The following is a 20,373-nucleotide window of genomic DNA, read 5'->3' on the forward strand; positions in this document are numbered from 1 at the left end:
GGCAGGGGCCACCAGCCCCAAGAGGTAGCATGGGCCAAAAGGTGGAGGGCAACCAGCCCAAAGTAGGCTGGTGCGCCTCCCACAAAGGGGCCCAAGGCGCAGGAGGTGGAGAGGGAGGGGGAAACCCTAGGCCTAGGTGGGCCTAAGGCCCACCTAGGGGTGCGCCACCCCCTCCCCTGGCCGCCACACCTCCCATCTGGGGGGGTTGCCGCACCACCTAGGGTGGGAACCCTAGGGGTGGCACCCCCTCCCCTCCTCCTATATATACCTAGGGGTTTGGGGCTGTTTTGCACACGGTTTCTTCTCTCCCTCGGCGCAGCCCAGCTCCCCTCCTTCCTCCTCCTCCCACGGTGCTTGGCGAAGCCCTGCCGGGAGACCTCGTCTCTCCATCGACACCACGCCGTCGTGCTGCCGGAGATCTTCCCCAACCTCTCCCTCCTCCTTGCTCGATCAAGGTGCGGGAGACGTCACCGGGCTGCACGTGTGTTGGACGCGGAGGTGCCGTGGTTCGGCACTTGTCGTGGGTATAAGCCTGACAGTAGATGTGTAGGGTACGAAAGGAATGGGCAGAGCCTTAGCTACGGCGAGGTTGTATGAGTTCAGGCCCCTCTACGGTGGAGGTAATAGCCCTACGTCTCAGTGCTCAGGGAGCTTGTTGTCGAGTGGAATATCGAATACAGTGAATTGCTAACCCCCGCACCAGAGGGGGAGGGTGGCTTATATAGAGTGCGCTGCCCTCCACAACGGTTCGGTGCATAGGGGTGGAGTAGTGGCGAATAAATGTCTACGTTACAGGTAACGTACGTCTTAAATGCTAATTAAGGCATATGGAAATGTATGACCGTTTCCCTCCAGGGGGGTTACGATGCACAGAGTGGAATCCAGTCGGTTAGTTTGATAAACTCCGAATGCTAATCTCTGACTGGACGGTCGAGGATCTGTTACCGACTGGATGAATGGAACTCCTTAGTTCAGTCGGAACTGACTAAGGGCCTTGTCCCTTGTGAGGGGTAGTCCTTGGGTTGGACCTTTAGGGCAGGCCTATGACCCTACCCTAGGACTATAACCCCATCATTAGTCCCCGAATGGATTGGGGTTGGAACGACGAAGCGATGCTCGAAGTTTGGATCCGACTGGAACGGATGTGACTTTGGCGTTGCTTGCCTCGATCCATTTTATCTTCTCTGATCAATGATCCAAGTGGAAGTAGTTGCAAAACGAACTGTCGGAAACCGAGTGCTTCCGCGGCATCTTCTAACGTGACCAGTCAACCGACAGCGGCGGATTTTCCGGGATCCTCAAATTTTGGTTAACGCGCGCTCAGCGGGGATGACGCCATTGCGCTCGAGTAGCGCATGACGCCTCGATTCTCGCGCCTTCATCTTCTCCACTGATATCGCCGCTGTTGGTCGGGGGATAAGGTTTCGGGGCCACCCGCCAGTGGCACAGTCGGAACCTTACTTAAACCCCAGCGGCGAGGGTTTTCTCGTTATGCTCGCCGGATCTCTTGCCTTTGCTTGCTCCGCTCCTCTCGCCTTCTCCTGCGCGCCCCAGCTTCCTCCTTTTCCTTCTCCTTCGCGGATCCGCAGCTTCCACCATGACCAAGGGACAGACCAGCAAGCTAGAGGCGAAGAAGAAGAAGGGGAAGGCGGCGGCTCCTGCTCGGCGGCGGCAGCGAGCGTTGCCGGCGGGGTGGATCCAGGGAGACTTCCTCCCCTCCACGGTGACGGAGGGGGATCTGCTGCAGCTGGTGGAGCACGGGATGATCGTGCACAAGTCGTGGAGGCTGCCGGCGGAGGATGAGATCGAGCCGGTGCCCCGGGAGGGGGAGCGCGTCCTGCTGCTTAGCCACGTATATCGAGGTTTCTCTCTGCCCCCGTATCCTTTCTTCAAAGGCATCATGAACCACTTCGGGGCGCAGCTTCACCACTTTCCCCCGAATGCTATAGCTCATCTCTCTGCTTTCATAGTCCTGTGCGAGTGCTTCATCGGCTGTCCTCCCCATTGGGGGATGTTCAAACATATTTTCTCTGCTAGATCCCAAACTATCAAACGACTTCACCAGTCGGATGATAAGACACACCTTCTCCAGCTATGCGGAGGCTTAGGTTTCCAGAAGAAGAGTAGGAGTAGTTATCCTGCCCTTGAGCTGATGGAGTCGGTTAGGAACTGGCAGTCGACGTGGTTCTACTGCCAGGACGTTGCCTGCCCGAATGCCACAACAGGGCTGCCTCCCTTTAGCCTAGATCGACCCGCTCCGCCTAAGCAGCTTGCGCTCATGAAGGCGGAGAAGGTCGACATCCAGCCTCTGGTCGACGCACTCGCAGATGTCGTCAGAAGGGGAGTCACCGGCATAGATTTGCTGGAGATTTTCCTCGGTCAGCGCATACAACCACTGCAGGCTCGCGACCACGCCATGTGGCACTACACGGGGCTCGAAGACTCCACTCTGACCAACGTCTTGGGCGTGACCGAGGAGAAGGTGGCGTCGTGGGTGCTCTAGATCACAGGCGCCTGCGAGAACCCCAGAGGGTCTCGGCGAGTGAGGGCTTTCTGCGCGGACAATCCTCCTCCGAACCAGGTGAGTACCATTTGTCGAGTGCACGTATCTGTCTTAGTTTTATTGTTTTCTTGAATCTCTGCCTGGCGTCTGATGTCACCGACCGTATTCTATGCAGAAGTGGACTAACTGGTTTTCCCCTGTCTCGAACGGGAACCCGACCGAGGAGGAGGAGGAGGGCAGCCAAGAGGGCAGCATGGAGAGCGCCGAGTATGTCTTCGACAGCGGGGAAACGGTGGAAGAGTCTAGTGAGGAGGAGGAGGAAGACGAAGAGCAGGACTCGCCGCCCCCGCTGCCGGAGCACCGAACCAAGCGCCGACATGAACCTGCAGTTCCCTCGGCCCCTCCGGCATCCTCGAGTGCTCCGCCCACTGTTCCCGTGGCTCCGAGTGCTCGGAGCACCAAGAGGACCAGGGACGTTGCTGCTGAGCCTGCGGGTCAGCCTTCCAAGGTGGCTAAACCGAGCGGATCTAAACCTCGGAAGGCTTTGCCGTGGATGAGGGTCGCTGTTCCTGTCACCTCAACGTAAGTGCATTGTTCCTCTTCTGATATTCAATTGAACTCCTGTTTGATGGTCGAATGAATTTCACTCGATAGGGTTGCCACCTCTTCGGCGCACCAGGAAGATGATCCCATGGACGCGGACAACGTCGTCTCGTCCCAGCCAGGTGCGTTGTAGCAATTCCGAAAGTTCTATATTATCGCATCACGAATTCTGTCTTCGGTCTTGCCCCTTTCTTTTCCTGAGATCTCGCACCGTTCGGTCTGGCAGGGGCGATTTATGTGGATGAGGGTGACCAGGGGAGACCTGAGCAAGCTGCGGAGCCCGTTCTTGAGGCTGTCCCGCCAGTTAGTGCTCTCGCCACGGACGTGCCGCCGACTGAGGCAATGCCGCCGACTGAGGAGGCGCTGGTGGCTGTTGAACCGACTGGAGCGGGCCTTGGGATGCCCAAGGAGCTTCCAACGATGCCAGGCCCGTCAAATGTCGGGTTCAACGTCCAGCGCCTCCCGGAGGATCAGGTGGTAGCGGCCAAGGGGGCCATGGTGCAGGCGAAGCTGATGGCGGGAGTAGCCAAGAAGGCGTACAACTCCATCGCATCCTTGTACCAGCAGAGCTTGGAGCTGCGGGACGATATCCGAGTAAGTGGGCTAGTAAGTATTTACTTTTCTCTTGTAACCCATTGGGTGTGCTCGGATACCGTATGATGTTTGCAATGGGTTCACTCTGAGTGAACCCAGTGGATGTAGTCCCCGAGACTTCTGTCGAGTGCTTGCACCGGCAGTTGTCTTTACGTATATTGTCTTTGACTTGGTCAGATCCGTAAATAATATGGTCGACTGCTAACAGTTGGGGCGCTTGGAGTGCGCCTACTGTAAGAGTCCCCGAGAGTAATTTTACTCAGGTCGGGTAGTATTAGCCTTGTGGGCGTAGGTGTTGTCATGTATCTCAATAGGGCGGACCTGTTTGAGTTTCATGCCAGTGGGGTCACTCCCAGTGAACCCACTGGGTGTAGTCCCCGAGACCGCTGTCGACTGCTTGCGTTGGCAGGGGTCTGAAGAACTTAGACTTTGTAGTGTTGGATTTGTCTGATCGTCTCTTGTTGCTGGCTGGTAGAAAACTTGTGAGATGGGGGCAGCATACGAGACTCTTAGGGCGGAGAAGGTTCAGTTTGCCGGTGAGCTGGATGCGGCACTGATTGCAATGGCTGGTATGAAGGAGGTTCTGGTGGAGCGAGAGAAGTCGTTGGAGCAGGCTCGTGAAGCGAACAAGGCACTGACTGCTGAAGTTGAGAATATGGGGAAACAAAGGTCCGCACTAATGGGACAAATGGCTGTGCTGAACAAACGGTGTATAGCGCAGGAGAAATACGTCAGTGACTGGGCTCGGCAGATGATGACGCGTCTGGGTGGTAAGTCCTGTTTTTCCGAGTGCTTGTGGTACGTGCGTTACACTCGGCGCTAATTGTTTGGTTGTCCTGTGTTTGCAGATTTTTGCATGGACGCTGAAGCTGAAGCAGCTGACGTAGAGCGGTCAATTCGCGAGAACACTCTACTCGGCGAGGACGCCAATCGAGACCTGCTCGCAGCGCACATTCGCGTGGGCAAAGTTGGTCCTTTCATCGGTCGACTGAGAGAAATCGTCAGCCGGATCGACAAGGAGCTTTGGCCGGAAGATGAGTCGCGACATGAGATGGAAAACTTGATGACTCGACTGGAGGAGGTCCCAAACCGGGTGCAGTCATGGAAGAAATCTGTAGCTCGCTGTGGTGCAGACGTTGCTCTGTCCCTCGTCCGAGTGCATTGCAAGGAGGTGCGCGAGGAGAAGCCGAAAGCATTGAAGGTCGCCAACACGAAGAAACTTCGATTCAAAGACTTCATGGAAACCTTCCTTGAGAGTGCCACTCGCATCGCCGACGGGATCGACCTGGACACATTCGTGGAGCCCTCCAGTCCTGGCGCCAATCCGGACGACGCGTAAGAAAACTTTTACCTCGGTATGCCGAGTGTTGGTTGTAAGAAGCCTTGGCCACTTCTGTTGGCCATCACATTCTTGGTTCGGTGCGGGTAAGCTTGATCCGCACCGAGTGAACCATCTTTAGGTGAACTTCAAGTTTGAATCAAATCGTTTGCTCTTCTGTTGCGATTTTGGCTCGAGTTTTGTTTGGCGTTTCTTGGTTAAGCCAATGGCAAACATGCGGAGCATGTAACTGGCAGTTTGCTTGACATCTGTGTGAACCTCTCGGAGGGTCTGCCAAGTCACCGAGTGGATCTGTAGGATACACTCGAGGTTAAGAGAGTAATTAGGCGATTCATGATCGCGGCTAAGTCTTCGAGTGCGACAGATATGCCGCACTCGGAGCGAGTTGTTACCCATGTCAGTTGTCTTGACATCCACATGAGCCTCAATGAGGGTCTGCTACTCGTGTAATTGTCAGTTGTCTTGACATCCACATCAGTCTCAATGAGGGTCTGCTGAGTCCCCGAGTGGGTCTATAGGATACACTCGAAGATAATAGAGTACTTAGGCGATTCTTGATCGCAGCTAAGTCCCCGAGTGCGACGGACATGCTGCACTCGGAGCGAGTTGTTACTCATGTAGTTGTCAGTTGTCTTGACATCCACATGAGCCTCAATGAGGGTCTGCTACTCGTGTAATTGTCAGTTGTCTTGACATCCACATGAGCCTCAATGAGGGTCTGCAGAGTCCCCGAGTGTATCTGTAGGATACAGTCGCGGGAAGCTTTCTCGTTTCAGCGATTCTTGATCGCGGTTAAGTCTTCGAGTGTGACGAGTAGTGCACGCTCGGAGAAAATTATTACGTAGGCGATTCTTGATCGCAGCTAAGTCCTTGGTGCGACGTTTAGTGCACACTCGGAGAAAGTTAGTACTTAGGCGATTCTGGATCGCAACTAAGTCCTTGAGTGCGACGTTTAGTGCACACTCGGAGAAAGTTAGTACTTAGGCGATTCTGGATCGCAACTAAGTCCCCGAGTGCGACGTTTAGTGCACACTCGGAGAAAGTTATTACTTAGGCGATTCTTGATCGCAGCTAAGTCCCCGAGTGCGATGTTTAGTGCACACTCGGAGAAAGTTATTACTTAGGCGATTCTTGATCGCAGCTAAGTCCCCGAGTGCGACGTTTAGTGCACACTCGGAGAAAGTTAGAACTTAGGCGATTCTTGATCGCAGCTAAGTCCCCGAGTGCGACGTTTAGTGCACACTCGGAGAAAGTTATTACTTAGGCGATTCTTGATCGCAGCTAAGTCCCCGAGTGCGACGTTTAGTGCACACTCGGAGAAAGTTAGAACTTAGGCGATTCTGGATCGCAGCTAAGTCCCCGAGTGCGACGTTTAGTGCACACTCGGAGAAAGTTATTACTTAGGCGATTCTTGATCGCAGCTAAGTTTTTTTTGAGACCAGAGTCTGTGACCGCGGAAGAATTCTGAATCTGCAAAAGCTCAATCTGCTTTATGTTATTTCATCAATACTTGTTCTTTACATCGCTTCAGTCGACGGTCACGTGTAGAAACGCTTCAGGAGATCTCCGTTCCATGCTCGCGGCTCGTCTGTCTCCCTGTCGATGTTGTAGAGTCTGTATGCTCCGTTGTTCAGCACCTTGGAGATGATGAAGGGTCCTTCCCAGGCAGGAGCCAGCTTATGAGGTCTTTGCTGATCCACTCAGAGCACCAGGTCGCCTGCTTGGAACGTGCGACTTCTGACGTGGCGTGCGTGAAAGCGCCGCAGATCTTGTTGATAAATGGTTGAGCGAGTCAGTGCCATCTCGCGCTCCTCCTCTAGAAGGTCCACTCCATCTTGCCTTGCTTGTTCTGCTTCAGCTTCGGAGAAGAGTTCGACTCGTGGAGCATTGTGAAGCAAGTCACTCGGAAGGACTGCTTCTGCTCCGTAAACAAGGAAGAACGGTGAACGCCCTGTAGATCTGTTCGGGGTTGTGCGGAGACCCCAATGCACTGAAGGTAGTTTGGTGACCCATGCGCCAGCGGCATGTCCCACCTCTCGCAGGAGTCGGGGTTTCAAACCTTGCAGAATAAGTCCATTCGCCCGCTCTGCTTGTCCATTGGATTGAGGATGCGCCACGGAAGAAAAATCCACTCGGATACCTTGGCTTGCGCAGAAACCTTTGAATCTGTCCGAGTCAAAGTTTGTCCCGTTGTCCGTGATTATGCTGTGAGGTACACCGAATCTGGAGATGATGTCCCTGACAAACTTGATGGCTGTTAGGGTGTCGAGCTTCTTGATGGGCTTGGCTTCAATCCATTTTGTGAACTTGTCGACTGCCACCAACAAATGTGTGTATCCTCCTTGGCCTGTCCTGAATGGACCGACTGTATCTAATCCCCATACTGCAAACGGCCACACAAGAGGGATTGTCTTCAACGCGGATGTTGGCTTGTGAGACTTGTTGGAGTAGAACTGACAGCCTTCACATCGGTCGACCATATCTTTAGCCATTTCGTTTGCCTGCAACCAGAAGAAACCAGCTCTGAATGCTTTGGCGACGATCGCTCTCGAAGAGGCGTGATGACCGCAGGTTCCCGAGTGAATATCTTACAGGATTAACTGTCCCTCCTCTGGGGAGATGCATCGTTGAAGAACGCCTGAAACGCTTTCCTTGTACAACTGTCCATCAATGACAGTGAACGACTTTGACCTGCGGACTATCTGCCTGGCCTGGACTTCGTCTTCTGGTAATTCCTGCCTTAGGATATATGCAATGATCGGCACAGTCCAATCGGGGATGACAGCAAGAATCTCCATGATCAGATCAACCACAGCAGGTACGTCGACTTCAGTCGGATCAGTCGAGCTCTTCGGTTGTGCTGGTTCCTCTGTGAAAGGATCTTCTTTGACTGAGGGAAGGTGGAGGTGCTCGAGGCAGACGTCACTCGGGACTGGTCTCCGAGTGGATCCGAGTTTTGCCAACTCATCAGCTGCTTGGTTCTTCAGTCGCGGAACATGGTGGAGTTCTAGACCTTGAAACTTCTTCTCAAGCTTCCTCACTACATTGCAGTATGTGGTCATGGTGGGGTCCCTGACGTCCCACTCTTTCATCACTTGATTAACCACCAAATCTGAATCGCCATAGACCATCAGGCGACGGACGCCGAGTGCGATGGCCATACGCAGTCCATAAAGGAGAGCTTCATACTCTGCCTCATTGTTGGAGGAATCAAAGTGTATCTGCAGCACATATTTGAGTTTGTCGCCCTTTGGCGATACGATCACAACGCCAGCGCCGGAGCCATTCAACATCTTGGACCCATCGAAGAACATTGTCCAATGAGCCGAGTAGATGTGGGTCGGTTGCTGTTGTTCTACCCATTCTGCTATGAAGTCAGCCAAAGCTTGAGACTTAATAGCTTTCTTGGCCTCGAACTTGATATCGCAGTACAACATCTCCGTTTCCCACTTCGCCACTCGGCCTGATGCATCTCGATTGTGGAGGATTTCCGACAACGGAGCATCAGAAACGACAGACACCGAGTGGTCTTGGAAATAATGTGCCACCTTCTTCGCAGTCATGTAAATCCCATAGATGAGTTTTTGATAGTGGGGATACCTCTGCTTGGAAGGAGTCAGGACTTCGGAGACGTAATACACTGGCCGCTGAACTTTGTACGCTTTGCCTTCTTCTTCTCGCTCGACTGTAAGAACAGTACTGACGACTTGATTTGTAGCCGCGATATACAGAAGAAGGGGCTCTTTACTGAGTGGAGCAGTAAGAACCGGCTGGGTGGAAAGTAGGACTTTGAGGTCGTCGAATGCGACTTGAGCTTCGTCTGTCCACTCGAAAGTATCTGATTTCTTCATGAGTCGGTACAGAGGAAGTGCTTTCTCGCCGAGTCGACTGATGAACCTGCTCAGCCGCTAGGCAACCTGTGAGCCGTTGAACATCGTGTATTCTGACCGGCCTCTCCATTCGGACGATGGTCCCGATCTTTTCGGGGTTGACATCGATCCCTCGTTCGGAAACGAAGAAACCGAGTAACTTTCCGCTGGGAACACCGAATGAACATTTGGCGGGGTTGAGCTTGATATCGTACCTACGAAGGTTGGCAAATGTTTCTGCCAAGTCAGTCAGCAGGTCGGAACCTTTGCGTGACTTGACTACGATATCATCCATATAAGCCTCCACATTCCGACCGATCTGGTCGAGGAGACATTTTTGGATCATGCGCATAAAGGTAGCTCCTGCATTCTTCAAACCGAATGGCATAGTGATGTAGCAGAAGCACCCGAATGGGGTGATGAAGGCTGTTTTTAATTCATCGGGGCCATACAGACGGATCTCATGATAGCCCGAGTAGGCATCAAGAAATGACAAACGCTCGCAACCCGCAGTCGAATCGACGATTTGATCGATGCGGGGGAGCGGAAAATGGTCTTTCGGGCAGACCTTATTGAGGTGCTTGAAGTCGATGCACATTCGAAGCGACTTGTCCTTCTTGGGCACCATGACAACATTGGCGAGCCACTCGGAGTGGTGAACCTCGCAGATGAAGTTGGCTGCCAACAGCTTGGCCACCTCTTCTCCGATTGCGTTCCTCTTATGCGCGGCGGACCGACACAGGCGTTCTCGGACAGGCCGAGCGGTGGGATCCACATGCAATCGGTGCTCAGCCAACTCCCTGGGTATACCTGGCATGTCAGAGGGTTTCCATGCGAAGATGTCCCAGTTCTCACGGAGGAATTGGGTGAGCTCGGCTTCCTATTTAGGATCGAGGGTGGTGGAGATGTTAGTCGGGGCAGCAGTGGCGTCCGTCGGGTGGATGCTGACCTTCTTCGTCTCTCCCGCCGACTGTAATGCAAACTCCGAAGCTGGCTTCTTCGAACGCATCAAGTCAGCGGGGTCGACTGTTTTCTTGTGCTCGTCAAGCTCGAGGACGGCAATCTGCTGGTCGGCGATTCTTGATCCCTGCTGCAGACACTCTTCGGCCCGCTGCCGATTGCCTGTGATGGTGATCACGCCCTTTGGGCCCGGCATCTTCAGCTTCAGGTATACGTAACATGGACGGGCCATGAAACGTGCATACGCTGGGCGACCCAGAATCGCGTGGTAAGCGCTCTGGAAGTCGACCACTTCGAACGTCAGCTTTTCCTTGCGGAAGTTCTTGTCGGAGCCGAAAACGACGTCCAACGCGATCTGGCCGAGTGACTTGGCCTTTCATCCAGGGACGACTCCATGGAACTGCATGCTGCTCTCGCTGAGTTTGGACATCGGAATGCCCATCCCCTTGAGAGTGTCGGCATACATGATGTTAAAGCCACTGCCACCGTCCATGAGGACTTTGCGCAGTCGGACTCCTTCCACCACCGGGTCGACGACCAGAGCCTGTCTCCCTGGGGTGGGTTCGTGTGCTGGATGATCTGACTGGTCAAAGGTGATCGCAGTCTGGGACCATTTGAGGAACTTGGGGTTGGTAGGGGTGGCCATGTTCACCTCCCTGTTCACCAGCTTCAGTCGACTCTTGCTCTCGACGTCAGCGAAAATCATCAGTGTTGCATGGACATGGGGGAACAGATCCTCCTTATCCTCCTCATCCTGTTCATTGTCCTTCTCACTCGGTTGCCCTTCGCTGAACCCTTGGATCAGGAGGCGACACTGTCGAGTGGTATGCTTCGCATATATGGGGTTGCCCTCTTCATCCATCTTCGTATGAACCGGACATGGCTAGTCCAGGATGGGGTTAGTGAACTGCTTCTTCTTAGGGGTGAACTGAGCCTTCCCTTTGCCCTTGAACTTGGCATTGGTTGCAGCTGCAGCTTCTGCCTGTGGAGCGGACGGAGCTTTCCGCTTCTGCTTCCGAGTGTTGCCCCCATCTCCATCGGCGACTGTTTTGTGCTTGCCGCTTCGGATGCGGTCCTCTTCTTCGCCATTTGCATAGCGTGTTGCTATCTCCATCATCTTTCTCATGGAGATGTCGCCCGTTCGGCCGAACTTCAGGTACAGATCCCTGTACCGCACGCCTGCCTTGAAGGCGCAGACTGCTTGATGCTCCGTGACGTTCTCCACCGTGTGGTAGAGAGTTGTCCAGCGCTGAATGAAATCACGCAGGGGCTCATTCTGCTTCTGGACGCAGTGCTAGAGCTCCACGAGGCCAGCAGGGCGCTTGCACGTCCCTTCGAAGGTCCTGATGAACACTCAGGCCAGATCTGCCCAGCTGTAGATGCTTGAGGGGGCCAACTGGTTCAGCCACGCTCGCGCCGAGCCGTCGAGCATCAGGGGGAGGTGCTTCATGGCGACATGGTCGTCTCCTCCTCCGATCTGGACTGCTACTCGGTAATCATCCAGCCACGTTTCTGGCTTGGACTCTCCTGTAAACTTGCTAATTCCCGTCGCCAATCGGAAGTTGGGAGGGATGTCAGCCGAACGGATGGCTCGACTGAAACACTCGGGACCAGAAACGATGGTTCTGCTTCCACTCGAACGGTCAATATCGTAACCATCGCGGTGGGCTCGGCACCTGTCGACCCTCCGCTGGGCGATATGCCCTCTCGCGTCGGGCCTTGGGTCATAAGTGCCGCCGACTGAACGCCGATCATCATGATGTCGGGGCCCGTAGGGCCCACCCCGCGGAGGGGTGCGTGAACGGCGACGATCTTCGGGATTTATGGAACGACTGCCTCCTCTGTGTCGCTGATGAGAACCAGGGCTATGAACTGACCGATGCGTATTCGCATGAACAGAACTATTGTAGATCCTGTTGTGCGACTGGGAGACCGCCGAATTTTGCTGCTGCGCCGTGTGCAATAGGGCGCGGATTTGCTCGATTCCCCTGCCATCCTCTGAATCAGTCGGCTGAAGGGAATCGGCTATCTTGGCAGCCGCGGCCAAGTTGAGGAGGGGTGTGCGGAACAGCTCCACGTTGCTCCGCCGAGTGTGCCGACTGGCAGAACGGCGAGGCGGACGACGCACGCCGGACGTTTCGTCGATCTCGTGCTCGTTCCGGCCAGCTTGACGGGGATCTTCGTGGGAGTTGGCCATGTGTACTTCTGCTGCAGGCCCGCGCCCCGCGTACTCGGAAGGAAACTCAGTCGGAACCGAGCCCGAGCGCTGGGACGGCGGGGCAACCACAACTGACTCTAGAACCGCCACTTGCGAAGACGCGTTCTGGCGCGCCTGGGCGTGTTGCACCCAACGCTAAATCCGCGGACGGCGGGACCGCTTGTTGCGGCGCGTCACGGCGGTGTAGGTTGACACCGGAGCCGAGTGCTGGAGAAGAAGAATGCTGCGGGAGCCGGCATGGAAGTGCGTAGCCCCGCGGCGGGGAAGCGCCTCGACGTCGAGAGGAGCGTCCCGAAGCCATGCCGAATCGTCGACGATGAAGGAGAGAGCGCCGAAGAAGATCTCGTGACCCATGCTCGAATCTCCACCGGACGACATGACGAAGTGATGTAGTCGCAAACTCGCCGGAAGTCGCTTAGACGCCTGCCCCACGGTGGGCGCCAACTGTCGTGGGTATAAGCCTGACAGTAGATGTGTAGGGTACGAAAGGAATGGGCAGAGCCTTAGCTACGGCGAGGTTGTATGAGTTTAGGCCCCTCTACGGTGGAGGTAATAGCCCTACGTCTCAGTGCTCAGGGAGCTTGTTGTCGAGTGGAATATCGAATACAATGAATCGCTAACCCCCGCACCAGAGGGGGAGGGTGGCTTATATAGAGTGCGCTGCCCTCCACAACGGTTCGGTGCACAGGGGTGGAGTAGTGACGAATAAATGTCTACGTTACAGGTAACGTACGTCTTAAATGCTAATTAAGGCATATGGAAACGTATGACCGTTTCCCTCCAGGGGGGTTACGATGCACAGAGTGGAATCCAGTCGGTTAGTTTGATAAACTCCGAATGCTAATCTCCGACTGGACGGTCGAGGATCTGTTACCGACTGGATGAATGGAACTCCTTAGTTCAGTCGGAACTGACTAAGGGCCTTGTTCCTTGTGAGGGGTAGTCCTTGGGTTGGACCTTTAGGGTAGGCCTATGACCCTACCCTAGGACTATAACCCCATCAGCACTAGATCGGAATCACACCGCGATCTGAATCGCCGCGAGTACGACTCCATCAACCGCGTTCTAGCAACGCTTCCGCTTAGTGTTCTTCAAAGGTATGAAGATGCACTCATCCCTCTCTCGTTGCTGGTCTCTCCATAGGAAGATCTGAATATGGCGTAGGAAAATTTTAAATTTATGCTACGTTACCCAACAGGTCGCACGGGCTATCTTCAGCCGATTTGAATGACGTGCTAATAATAGACTAGGTGTATAAGCATCGTAGTCTGCTATTAGTGATGCTGGATATGACAGCTTGTTTTTCATTTTATCTTTGTTATCATTTTTGAGCTTCAAAGACTTGTGGAGCTTAGACATTGTTTTGAACCTTCTTTTAATAAGATGGCTGCATGCATGGATTGATGCAGAGGCCGGGGGCTAAGTTCATCCTTTTTGGAAAAAAATCAGTCTATGAGGTTCTGAGGGCGTGGTGCGAAGTTCTGTTGACTGATGACACCTTGGGACATGTCGGCTTCTCGATTTTCATGATGGAGACAACAGCGGAGAAGGTCATGATGGCCGAGATCGGAGGATCGATCAGTTACACGGACGGAGTTTTAGAGGCGATGGAGACAACCAGGTGTTAGATGAATCCCAGGAGCGGCAATGATTTGTGGGGCGGCAACAATGGAGGATTTCATCTTCAGTGGTACTCCTCGGGGTGCTGAGTCGTGACTTTCAGGGTGAAAATCCAAGGTCTGGCCTTCATTGGTTGAGCCTGGCGATTACCTTGTTGAAGGAATTGTTTTGCGAGCGCGGACTTTCTCCGCGGTGAAAACCTAAGATCTTTGATCGGACAAAGGCGGTGCTTGTGCACCATTCCCTTCTTGCAGTCGTTGCTTTTCGAGAACTGTTATGTTTCCCGGATGTTGTATTTGGTGGTGGTATGGGTACTGCTTTTGGGAGGAGTTGATCACTATGGTGGGACCTTTTTTCATTTCTTTTTATTTTATTCTTTGGCTGTGTGCATCCTGGATGTCTTGGCGACATCTTGTAGGTGTAAAGGCTGGATGTAATTGGTATCTTCGTGATATTAATATATTTCCCTTTTTTGAAAAAGATGCTTTTAGGTGTGTTCACCTATTGATACATGGTCTCGGGTTTCAACCTCCTTTTTCAAAAATAAAATAAAAGAAAAGGATGAATTTCATCGCTCTGTTCCACCCTACTGCCTTGCATCAACTTTAAAAATTAATAAAAACAGAGGACAGCGGGTTTCAACTTCCTTTTCACCAAAGAAACAAAAGATGGGTTCACATAGCTCTACTCCACCCTAGCCAAAACCGGCTAAGAATTGGTTCACCTCTCCCATCTCATCTCACTTCTCACACAAGCCGATCGAGTACACATAACAGATCCTGCCCGGCTAGCCAGCAGCCACCTCTCCGGTTCCACTTCCTGCTCATAACCATCACCTTTCCCATCCCACACGACACTCAGCAAGTGCTACCGGCTAGCCAGGACTCCATCGATCGGCTTCTCCACCGGCAGGCAGGGGATGAAGCGCATAGTGGGGAGCCCAGGGACATGGGGCGGCATGGCGCTGCGGCTTTCGCAGTGCGTCTTCGCCGCCGCGTCTTCCTTAGCCATGTGCTCCGCTTTCGGCTTCTCCAACTACAGCGCCTACTTGTACTCCCTCCCCCCTACTGCAAATTTCATTCCTCCGCAAATGCTACGTACTATTACTACTAATCGTCTCTTGAATCTATTCCCCCTTTGTGTGCAAATTCACGAGGGAACCACTCAAGTATAGCAAGCATAACTATGTTTCAGTTTGGGCCTTTCAAGGTTTTGGTTAGGTTGCGTGAGTTTTTCTCTTTCTTTCAAGTTTCAAGACTAATTTTTGGGCAAAGTTTCATACACAAAAGGCTAGATGCATGGCGTTTGTGTCGAATACTATACATTTTCCTTCAGCGCAATGACATACAAATCACTGACCAATTTTTTGGGGAACACATGGATTGACTTCTTAAACTATATCTGCTAATCAGTCCATCATGCATACACAAATAGTATCTATCTACATTTAACTTGGCACATACGAAATACGACGGAATCAGGAGGCCTTGCTTTGTTAAACTTCGAAACATATCTCCATGACTACTTTCAATGTTCCCGAAATTAGTGACTGGTGTTTGTCCAGTCGGTCACCCACCTAGCAGTAAATATACGGCCTCACCGGAGCAAAGGAAATGGCACTTCATTAGGTGATTTCCTAATTCAAGTTCTAAGAGTTTTCATCTAGTTAGTAGATTTCGTTCCATTACAAGGTTCATGCCTCTTTGCAGCACTACAAACGCGACATGACACATATTTATACTCAATTGTTGATAATCTGGGTAGTTTACATGAACTTTAGTGTTCTTTTCCAAAAACAAAATCCGAAAAGGAGGATAGCCCCCGGCCTCTGCATCTCTTGATTAGTGTTCTTTTCCATAATAAGAGTGTTCTATTATCCTCCATTTTTTTCTAATTGTACGCTGCAGCATTTTAGTTTTCCAGTGAATCCTGATTGTCAGTGTCAAATATCTCTTGTTGCCGTCCAATATTCAAGTTGAGTTAATATTCCCAAAGATTATATGTCATACAACTCAACTTCTAGGCATGTGCACTTATTGAGGACTTACACAAGCTAGGAAACATGCAGGTTAGGCCATCCTACCAATTGACCTGTCCCTGGAATCTTTCCGAGTTAACATTCACTTGGCGCGATCTAGCCAGGGACCAGTCTGTATCATCCGAAACTCACAACGAAGCCTCGTGTTTTTCATTTAATACCACTGCCTACTCCCATGATAAAAAATTTACCAGGATTGACTGTTAGGTTGGTTCTAGATAGGTTCTATGTGTGAGCATCTGACATGTCTTGGTTGTTGCATGTGTGCTGGTGTGCCAATGATGCACAGTATCTTTTTCATACCATTGAGACTATGAACTGCATAAAGTCTTTAATGTCTTGACCACTCTTGAGAATTGCTTGGGCAGGAGCCCAAGTGTGTTTTGTTGGCATCAACTAACGAGGTATTATGGTCTCCCTTTATTTCAGCTACATGAATCTAGTGTTGATCGTGCAGCTTTTGTGGAGTTTGGGCCTTGCATGTCAGGATATCTTTTGTTTGAGGAATAAAAAGGATCTTCATGCCCCGGGTTTTCTGTTCTTCATTGTCTTCATTGATTGGGTAAGTCGTGCAGTTTGTCACTTGTATTGTCCGTGCAACTATGCCTGAATTAACTGAAGGCATGCACTGAAACAACTGAACCCAGTTTTCTCTATCAATATTAATTAATTAGTTCTTGATCCTCAAAAAAAATAGTACTTTCAAAAAATGAAATTCCGGAAAACTGCGACTCATGCTGCTCTATTGGCTAAGCTCTTGTTTTGCCTCCCTTTATATGAGAGAAATAAGACAGCCTTAAATAGGCTTTCTATTACGGGTGCTCGATCGAACTTCGGTGTCCAATTTTCCGTTTGAGCAAGAAAATTTAACAACCGATATGATTCGCATTGCTTTTTGGTCGAGCAACGGTATGTGAGTGATCACATCAATTGTGAATGGATTGCAGGTCATGGCGATTTTCATGTTCGCGGGATTCTGTGCCTCTGCCAGCCTGACGATTTTCTTCATGAAGGATATGAACTTCTGCACGGAATACTCGCGGCTGGCCTGCAGTCAGTTCACGCTTTCGGTCACCTTGGCGTTCATCACGTGGCTGTTGCAAGCTGCCTCTTCTTTCTCCGGGTTCTGGCTACTGGTTTCGTTCTTCTAGTGATCTCTCTCACAGTCTCACGCGCTCATAAGCACCGTCAGGTCGTGCTAATCGTCAGTCAGGAGGGTAAATCAGTTGAAATGTGCTCGGCCACACACCATTCGTCACTTGTTAATTAGTACATATATTGTCAAGCTCATCTTTAGTTTAGGTGAGGTGGAACAGTTACTATTTTGATTGTGTGGGACCATGCATTTATAGGAAGAGCAATTTTAGGACAGTAAAACCGAACCTAAAGCGAGCCCTCTGAGTGTTTTGCTTTTTTGGCCGTCCATTTTGACGATCGGGCCGTTTCTAGCCGTCGGATGTGATGTATACAGCCACCTCCAGCACACTTTTTCATCGTCGGCCTGACTGTCCTAATGGGACGCTGCTCCGGTGGCCGAAACCGTGTTATCTGGTGAAATGGGCCTATTTTCTTAGCCCATCCAAGGTCCAAAGCGGTCTATTGCTGGTTCGTAAATGAAATTGTTCGTGCAGGGGGATCCTGTCGAGGCGTTGATTCGATATCAGGCGATGGGTTCATCCCTTCCATCCCGACCTCTTGCCTCTATTCTTCAATTCCCACCCGCGACCTCTGGTCTCTCACTCCGCTATACAAGTTGCGTTGCCTTCGTTCTCGGCCGGCCGGCCGGCTGCCGCCTCATCTTCGCGTAGCCACTGTCCTCTTCTTTACCCTTAAGATTTCAACACAGAGGGGATCCAATCTCAGATCGGTTGAGGCTCTACACCACTAAGGACTGAACTGGATTTTTCCTTCGTGTCACGCCATCGTTGGATCCAACCTCCCTTGTGTACCAGGGCGCCAGTAATGGTGAGCTCCTCCTGGATCCACAACCCTAAATTTGGCATTTTATTTTGGATCCACGATACGAGTTGCAATGACCTCCTTCTGGCGGCTCAGAGGGGGGGGTGACATGGACACGATGAAAAGGATGTGTTCATCCTCAATATTTTCTTGTCTGAGAGACCGGTGGCCGGTGGCATAGTTACCAACATGGTGTTCCAACACCGTCCACGGTGAGATTTCGGTATCATTTATGTACCACGATTTTTCCATGGATTCACTTTTGAGATTAAATCCAAATTTCACTCAAGGGGATCTAGCGGCACACGCCCAGAGAAGTGACCGGTCTACGTCGATCCAGCCCCGATGAAAGGTGGATCGAGCCAAGGTGAGGCTCGCACTTGTCGACCGGAGGCGGGGATCCGGATTCAATCGATGCGCTCGAGGGCTCGTGGTGAAACGACTCCTCCGTCTTCGCCAGTCGCCGTCCATCTCCAACCTTCTCAGCTCGTTCCCGTGTCTTCAGGTAGGTGAGATCCTCGTTCCCCTTCTACTATCCTACATTTTCTCATCTTGCTGTTATACGTTGGCTAGACGTACATGTTGCTCTCTTGGCCTTTCCTTGATTTCTTCAGCCAAGTGAGCTCTTGTTGTGCCTGCCGTACGGTGTCCGTACAGAACGCGAGCCAGTGCCAAAACCTGCCATTAGGGCCTAGCAGTTTTTTGAACTTTGGCACTTCATAACCTGCTGCACCCTTCTGCTTGTGTTCAGAGTACTGACACAACTCCTACTGGAAACATGATAGATGGTGAACCCCAATTTCAGAAGAACTATCGAAAGAAAGTGTTGAGCATAAAAATGTGATCTACTGTAGTAGTAATGTTATTTTCTTATAGTTGGTGATATGATTTCCCCCCTTATGAACATACTGTAGTTGTAATTTCAGACCCCCCTTATGAACCTACTGTAGTTGTAATTTCAGGCCCCCCTTATGAACCTACTGTAGTTGTAATTTCAGGAGAATGCATGTATAAGTTATATCATAATATACTCCTTATACTGCAATCTTCAGTTTAGTTCTCACGTGTGTGTTTTCTGCAGTTTTAGTGAAAGCTTGATGATGTTGCATCTTCAAGTGCCGTTGATTGCTATGCATCCGTTAAATCAACTAAAATTTCTATTGATTTTGTAGCTAATGTCGTGGCAACTCTTTGCATTGATTTCATATAATTAAGGTGCAGATCCATTTACCTTCTACAATCATTATTATGTTTTAGCATCATGATTCGGTTTATAAGATGTTAGAAAAATCTTGATAGGTGGTTGGGTTGGAGGCCTTGGAACATCCCGACTGCAGCGGTTGGAAATCTGAAATAACCCAACAAATAATCATATTTGAGTATGTGAAATGAAGCAGAAGTTAAGTGTTCCACTCATAACAGAAATGTTCATTTATGCTTATGTAAAGATATTTTTATTATTCTACCAAATTCCAGCGAAGGGCATCCCATTTATGGTTTTTATTATATCAGTTACTTGATTTCCTAACTAACTGAAATCCTTGTTAGCATTCTTTTTCATGAGTGTGATGCACTCCACACAAGAAATGTGTACCTGCACCAGGCCCGCCTAATTCTTCTTTGTTGTGGAACATGGCGGCCCTTTGGGTGGAGAGACGAGTGAATATTTCATTAATGCACAATGTATACAATGTATAGTGACAATTCATGTCTCATGTCACATGTTTATTTTTTGTGTGGCTTATTATGTGTCTTGCAACATGGATTGGTTTTATTGACTGAATACATTGATGGGTATGTTGTCAGTCCAAGCAATTTATGTATGTGAACCTTACTTTTTTTGTTGAAGTATATACGAGAGTTTCATTGATTATTGACTAATATAAAGTTATGTTTGTACAAGTATAATATATTTCATGTGCCCATAAATGTTTATAAAAATTCCTATCATTTATCATATTATTAGACAGGCGCAGCAACGCGCGTCATCAATGATCTAGTATATGATGATAGGTAGTGCCATACCTGGAAAATTGCTCTGGTTATCGATCCTGTGACTTGTGACGGGACTGCGCCATGGATTTTATATCTCTTCGACAACAAAATATGTGTTACACATTTTCCGTAGGAAGTTCAGTTTAGTCCTTGGTCTGCTCTGTTGTTTCAACCTGGATAGGCTAACAGCAAGCCACACATAAGAAGACAGCAGCAATGCATTCATATCGAAGTTCATGATTCAGGATTTTTCTCGAGATTCTCAAGAAAAATATTATGCGTGGGCTGAACCTTGGCTCGACCGCTGTGTCATCTTACAGCACATGTGCCCGCCACGTAGACAATGGGCCAACTACCAAATATTAACATCGGTCAGGCAAAAATTCATTGTCGTGGACAAAAAAGATGCGCCGACACATCCAGAAACATCGGTCGGGCCACGACGATTCCTAGGATCACCTCAGAAGCAAGCTGATCTTCAATCTTCGCCTGTAAAGACTTCCACTTTTAGCAGCTTGCACATCTTCGTGTTGAACTGTCATCGTTATGTACAACCTGTGATGTATATCTGAATATATTTGTTGTAACTAATAAACCTAGTCTCTAGGGTGTTTCCTATGCGTAGTGCACTGCATGTAGGGACTCCCTTCTATATATGTACCTGACACTAACAAG

General features: G+C 50.6%; 1 protein-coding gene across 1 annotated transcript; it reads left to right on the plus strand.

Moving 5' to 3' along the window:
- Window positions 1-14,384: 14,384 nt before the first annotated feature.
- Window positions 14,385-17,208, plus strand: LOC123447467 (CASP-like protein 5B3). Its single transcript, XM_045124072.1, has 3 exons — window positions 14,385-14,756; window positions 16,174-16,306; window positions 16,692-17,208. Exons 1-3 carry the CDS (start codon window positions 14,626-14,628, stop codon window positions 16,893-16,895), a joined length of 468 nt encoding a protein of 155 aa, XP_044980007.1. The 5' UTR covers window positions 14,385-14,625; the 3' UTR covers window positions 16,896-17,208.
- The last annotated feature ends 3,165 nt before the right edge of the window (window positions 17,209-20,373 follow it).

The sequence above is a fragment of the Hordeum vulgare genome, chromosome 4H (assembly GCF_904849725.1).
Source record: "Hordeum vulgare subsp. vulgare chromosome 4H, MorexV3_pseudomolecules_assembly, whole genome shotgun sequence".
NCBI classification, from domain to species: domain Eukaryota; kingdom Viridiplantae; phylum Streptophyta; class Magnoliopsida; order Poales; family Poaceae; genus Hordeum; species Hordeum vulgare.